Source organism: Rhea pennata, chromosome 1 (genome assembly GCF_028389875.1).
Source record: "Rhea pennata isolate bPtePen1 chromosome 1, bPtePen1.pri, whole genome shotgun sequence".
Taxonomy (NCBI): Eukaryota; Metazoa; Chordata; class Aves; order Rheiformes; family Rheidae; genus Rhea; species Rhea pennata.
Window position 1 is genome coordinate 204,290,708 of NC_084663.1, and position 5,901 is coordinate 204,296,608.

The 5,901-nt window shown below is 41.6% G+C and overlaps 1 protein-coding gene across 7 annotated transcripts in view; it reads left to right on the forward strand.

Annotated features, from left to right (window-relative positions):
• The window catches only part of MTMR2 (myotubularin related protein 2), a 60,776-nt gene extending 56,481 nt beyond the window's left edge, over positions 1 to 4,295 (forward strand). For 6 of the 7 annotated variants that reach the window (XM_062567314.1, XM_062567308.1, XM_062567310.1 and 3 more), the window contains 2 exons: positions 794 to 970; positions 2,186 to 4,295. In XM_062567314.1, the coding sequence (XP_062423298.1) occupies positions 794 to 970; positions 2,186 to 2,347 (339 nt within the window). In that variant the 3' untranslated portion in view covers positions 2,348 to 4,295. Of the gene's footprint in view, positions 1 to 437; positions 566 to 793; positions 971 to 2,185 lie in introns of those variants that run through there. The other variant, XM_062567312.1, reaches the window with a different exon arrangement.
• Positions 4,296 to 5,901: the final 1,606 nt, after the last annotated feature.

Genomic DNA, 5,901 nt, shown 5'->3' on the forward strand with positions numbered 1-5,901 from the left:
TACATTCAGATCAGTTCAAACACACCATTCAACCCCAGCTTGGATTCAGAAGGAAAAGGAGTGACGTTGATTCTGTCTCACCTACCTAAAGATGAAGCACTTTATCAGTGAAAGGTTGCAGCGTAATATCCCAGAGGTATGTCGAGGACTGGGCTGTGTGGACCTGCTGTGACTGTTTGACAGCACACTTGTAAGAAAAATATTGTATTACAGAACTGGTAGCATTGTACTGCAGTGAAGTCAGAGCTCCTGTTTTTCTAGTCCACAGTAATTGTATAATTGTAATTTCCAGAGAAGAAAATGCACTTTTTCATTATTTTTAAAGCCTCAGCCTACTAAAGTACTTCATCTAGAAAGCACTTCAACACCAGTTTCACTGGGACTATTCACAGGCCTAAGTCAAATGTTTTCTTTTTCCTTGCAATTAAATATACCAGCCAGTCCTCCAGAAGCACTTTAAAGAGGTGAAGCTTAACCAAAGCATTGAGAGTTCAGATGCCAGTTCTGTGCAGTTTCCCCTTGCTGTGCCGATGGCGATTTCTGGACTGTGTCGGGCGCCGAGTGGGTAAGAGGGGATGTTTCCGTGCCAGGGTGCGTGTGTGCCTGCCTGCATCCATGTGCTTCGATTACAATAACCACATCAAAAGAAGATTTCTTTTTTAAGCTATGAAAAGGCAAACAGATTTGTATTAATGACAGACATATGTATCTGTTATAAATACTTATAAAGCTTTGTAGATAAATGTTAGGATTCATATGTGAAATAAAACTTCCTGCCCCCTTTCCCTTACAGAGCCTTCCAAAAAAGACTGTGTCACTTTGGTCTTACGTCAACAGCCAACTTGAAGACTTCACTAACCCCTTGTATGTGAGCTACTCCAACCATGTCCTGTATCCTGTGGCCAGCATGCGCCACCTCGAGCTGTGGGTCGGCTACTACATCCGATGGAATCCCAGGATGAAACCGCAGGTAACAGGATTTCCTTGTCCTTTCTTCAAAGGGTCCTGCTTTTATTTCCCTCTCTGATAGTACTACCCCTGTCACTGCGGAGCTCAAGGCCTTTAAAACACAAGAAACAATATACAAACTTCAGCAGCGACAACTTTTATTTAAAACCAAAAGCTTGAATTCAAAGGTAAGCAAATGAACGAGCGGCACGGAGCAAGTGCTTGGCTGGAGGTCACTGCCTTGTGAATTACTGTATAGGTAAGATCTGTTTATGTGAGCTGAGTGAAATCTGCAGGAGCTGAATTTACTCAACACTTTGGAAAATTTCTTACTTTGAATAGGGATAAAATTATCTAGTAATATTATTATAATTATCTGATTATTATCTGATAATATTATTACCTAAGATGATAATAAGATTATCTGGCTCTTCTTTACAAAAGAGCCAAACTAAGCTTTCTCTGAACGTGGATGGGATTCTAGATATGGCCAGTGGGGCTGCGTTCAGATTACCTGCAATAGAAACCTGCTACTTGCTTGCTTTGGCTGCCCTGACTGCAGCCCATGTTACGGTCTTGAACTTTGACAGCAGTGTCTGGAGTGCCCAAGGCCCCTGAAAGAAGCAGTCTGAATATTGCCCTAGATGCTTAAATCACTTTTTAATCACACTTAATCACTTTAAAAATTCCTAATTGCCAAAATGTCCCACTTAAGGTTGAAAATGTTTGCAAATCAGGAGCATTAGATATGGGAACCTGACAAACATTTTTGAGTACAAATTCTGTTAAACAGTGGAGACTATCTGTTCTAAATATTTCTAAATATTTTTAGAAACATCTGTATTACTTTTTTTTCCCAAAGCTCTGAAATCATGGCCAGGCTGAGATGCTGGCATCCCCCAGAGATATCAGAGATGAGAGTTCTATAGTTGTGAGCCTTCAAAATTTACATTTATACTAAGTTTTGTTTTGCTGTAATTTAGATTACAGATCTTTTTTTTTTTTTTTTTTTTTTTTTTTGAAAAAAAAATGCGAGCAAACACATACCGGAATCTTAGGTCAAACTGTGTATGTTGGATAAGAAATGAGTATCCCAAAGCCAAAGCAACTAATTACTCACTCTGGTCTGGAGATAACGACATAACCTACCTACCGTTGCACCTTCTCTGAAGTCAGTGGCAACACTGTGTGTGTTCCATGCTTGCCATCTGGTGCTGAGCTGAATGTTTTCTTGCAGGAACCTGTCCACAATCGCTACAAGGAGCTTCTTGCCAAGCGGGCCGAGCTTCAAAAGAAAGTGGAGGAATTGCAGAGAGAAATCACCAACCGCTCCACCTCATCCTCGGAGAGAGCTGGCTCTCCCGCACAGTGTGTCACTCCTGTACAGACAGTTGTATAATACAGACTAGTTTGCTGAGTACTTTCCTGGGACCATCAAGGCAGCTGTTCTGAAACTCTGAATTTCCATCGTGGTGTCGTGGAGATGCCAACCTATTTATTTATTTCTCTCCAGGATAATTTATTAGTACTGTAGCAATAGAAGAAGCTTAAGCAAGGAAGAAAAGAAAAAACAGGGGGAAAAAAAGGCCCTCAATGCAAGTAATCATCTCAGTGGCTAGATTATAATGCAAGCTAATTGCACTTGCCACCTAAAAGAAACCTAGAGCTCTTTGTTCGCTTCTGTGTTGGAAATCACTTTGCTTTAAAGAGGGACTGTGCACTAGAATGAAGTATGGGAAAAATGTCTACTCAGGATTTTGAAAAATCTCCTCTTTGCTAAAAGGAAATACACAGGCTGAAGGAGGAAGATGCTAATTTCATATTGCATCCTAGAATATGACTGTGCTACTTCATATGACCCTGTGTGTTAACAAGGTATGCACAGCAGTGGCAAAGAAAGTGTTTTGCCAACATATTGAAAGACAAGTAGTTAGTTACAGAATCTGAAATGTATCATCACTGTTCTTGCATTTCCCTTCACTTCTTACACATCATAGGAAACCGTGTAAATGATGCCTTCTTTAAAGAAAGGGCATCTTCTACCAGTAAAACACAGTGGTAGAGGAGCAACCTGCATCAGTTAATGTTGTAGGACAAACTTTACTTCCATCTCCATAACTTTAAATTCTTATTTATAGTTTACATCAGGTGTGCTAGGACAGTAACTTACTTAAGCACTTTTTGGGTGGGGTGAGCAAAATGGGCCCCTCCTCCCACCCACCCCAGGCTTTCTGCAGTTCTTCTGGTTTCCTGTGCCTCATGTACAGGAGAGGGGAAAGTGGAGCGGTATGAAGGGGCACATGTAAAAAGCTGTTTTGCTTGGTAAGCATAAGTAGTGATTTAATGCTTCTGTGCAGGACCATAGTGGCATGCTTAAGGTATTTTGTTTTTCTGGTTAACTAACAATGGAAGTCTGTCAACCAAAGAAGCCTTTCTGCCTGCGTTACAAAACAACATTATTCCAGTAGACGAAATAGCTCAACCATTTTTTTAAGCCCTAGGTTAAAGTCTTTTTACTCAGAGTATAGTGTACTTCAAGAATTAGTGCTATGCACATAATTAAACTTATGCGCAAATTCAATACAGAATTTTATTATAGAAGTGGAGATGAGGGGAAAAAAAAAAGAGAGAACGAGACTCCTGCATTTGGTGGAACCATGACTCCACCAGGGCCTTTCTGAGCAGATCAGTACTGGGCTGTAGATGATGGGGTTCTTACAGTGAAGAGTGTGGTATGTTTGCAAGGATATTTACTCCAGTTTGCCTCTCAGTTTTGTACTAAGCAAGAGGATTACTGCATGGTCTGGGTTCTTATGTTGGTCTTTTATGATAGGCCCTCATGCTAAGGTCACTTCTTTAGTATACCACTACAATACACCACAACCTTTCTTCAGGGACAGAGAAGTATTGTCTGAGAGGACTTAAGGGTGGGCCATTTCATACATCAGAAATTGCCTTTTCAGAGGACATAACAAGAGTTTCCTTCTGCAGTTTCCATTTCTGCCTCCTACTGCAGTCAGTATCTCAGTACTTAAGACATCTGCAGCCTTCTTCCAACACAATGATCAACAGGCACTGTGGCATCACTGCATTTGTTAAAGTAGGGCCTGAGACTTAAAACCACCTTTGTGGTTTAAGAATGCAAAGAATTCACACAGTATACCTTCTGAACTATTTAATTTGCTTTAAAGTTGAATGGCAGACCTGCTCTCATGTACAATCACTGTATAAGATGATTCATAGCAGTATTCCCTGTTAGCAGACTGAGTGTGTATGTGTATTTTTTTGTTTCTTGATAAAGACTGTTTGGTTTCCTTAACACTAATAAAAATTGATGAATAGATAAAGTTTTTCCTGTGCTTTTGAACTACGTGGTTATTAAAACCAAAGAACTTGCAGATATGCAAACACTGATAAGATACCACTAAAAATGCAGTATGTCAAATCAAAAGGGTAGAAATAGAGCTCTGCTATCTCAGTCTCACTCATACAGACAGCCTTGCCAGATGCTAATGTTCAAACTGCACTTTTAGAATGACTAGAGGTTAATTTATCTTTGAACAAGTTTCTCTTATCCTGTACAGAGCAGGACAAGTACAGGTACAATATTTAGCTGCTCAAAATTACAAAATACACTCACAGTGAAAAAACAACCAACAATTTCTTCACTTTACAATGCATTAGCACAGTAACTTCCATGAGAAAAGCAGCTTTCACATTTTTGTGAGTAATAACCACATTAACCCCAAATTTGTAAAGATGACTTTGGGTCAACAATTCAATGCCTACTCCCCAGTGCTCTCATCCCTGACTGGCTTAATTCCAGTTTAGGCACCTCAGTCACTGTTGTATGCAGGGCATACAGAGTGAGGCTGCTCCTAAAATACAGTCTGAAGAAAGGTGCCTAAACTAACTTACATGCACTCCCGCATTAAAGAGTTGCCTCTTCAGCTCATTTAACATCCCACCTCAGGTAATGCTACGGTTAACCCTTCTTTAAGCAAGATATTGCCAGATATCCTTTCTAAGCAAATTTATTTTGACTCTAGTTTCAGCTACTGCTTTTTGGGAACCTCTTATAATGGGACCCGCACATCTCCTGAAAGGAAAAAAAAATAAATAAAAAAATAAAAGACACTCCACCCCCACCCCAACAGGATGAATTATTCTCTGAACCAGCCTCTCCAGCTACAAGGAGCCTATGTTCCCGATTTAAATAAAATGAAGGAAGAGCTCTGGGCCTGTAGACAACTTTTGACTTCTCTTCCCCCTAGCTAAAACACTGTTCTGTGGATGGGAGGAAACAAGGAGATCACCTGGAGAGCTGATGAAATTCAGATCCCTGAACCAGACTGGACTGGACCTGCTGTGTTGACCCTAGGAGAGTTCCCTGCCCACTCAGCTGTAGGCAGAGGGGCAACCCCATAACCTCCCTCGCCTTACCATAGAGGGCCAGCAGCAAATACTAATCCTCCTGACCATCGATATGTCCCATCACCACCAAAACGTACCGAACTGGGCAGTACATGGCAGTCCAAATAATGAGCAGGAGCTACCAGGGTCCAGCTCTTGGCTACACTGGGATTCAGCTGCCTCTGCAGGCCAGCACAGTGCTGCAGTGAACACGGGCCCTCGGGCAGCCAGGGCCCTCGTTCTCAGCACATCTCAGAAGGGCCGAAAGATTTCATGGCTGGCTAAAGAGTTAAATCCACCGACAGTAAGGTCGGGAATACCAGCCCACCGCCTTCCACATTAACACGCAAGGAGGAGGCCTCAGTCAGCCCCCACTGTGAATACCTGACTGAAAGCAGGGCATGCTCCAGCCTGTCGGCAGTGCTTTCAGGCCTAGGGTTTTTTTTAGGTTTATGCAAAATGCTCAAACAGCAAACAAAACAACCCCCCCCCCCCAACAAACCATGAAGTTAATTTAGAGAAATTGCAGCTTTCCCATAG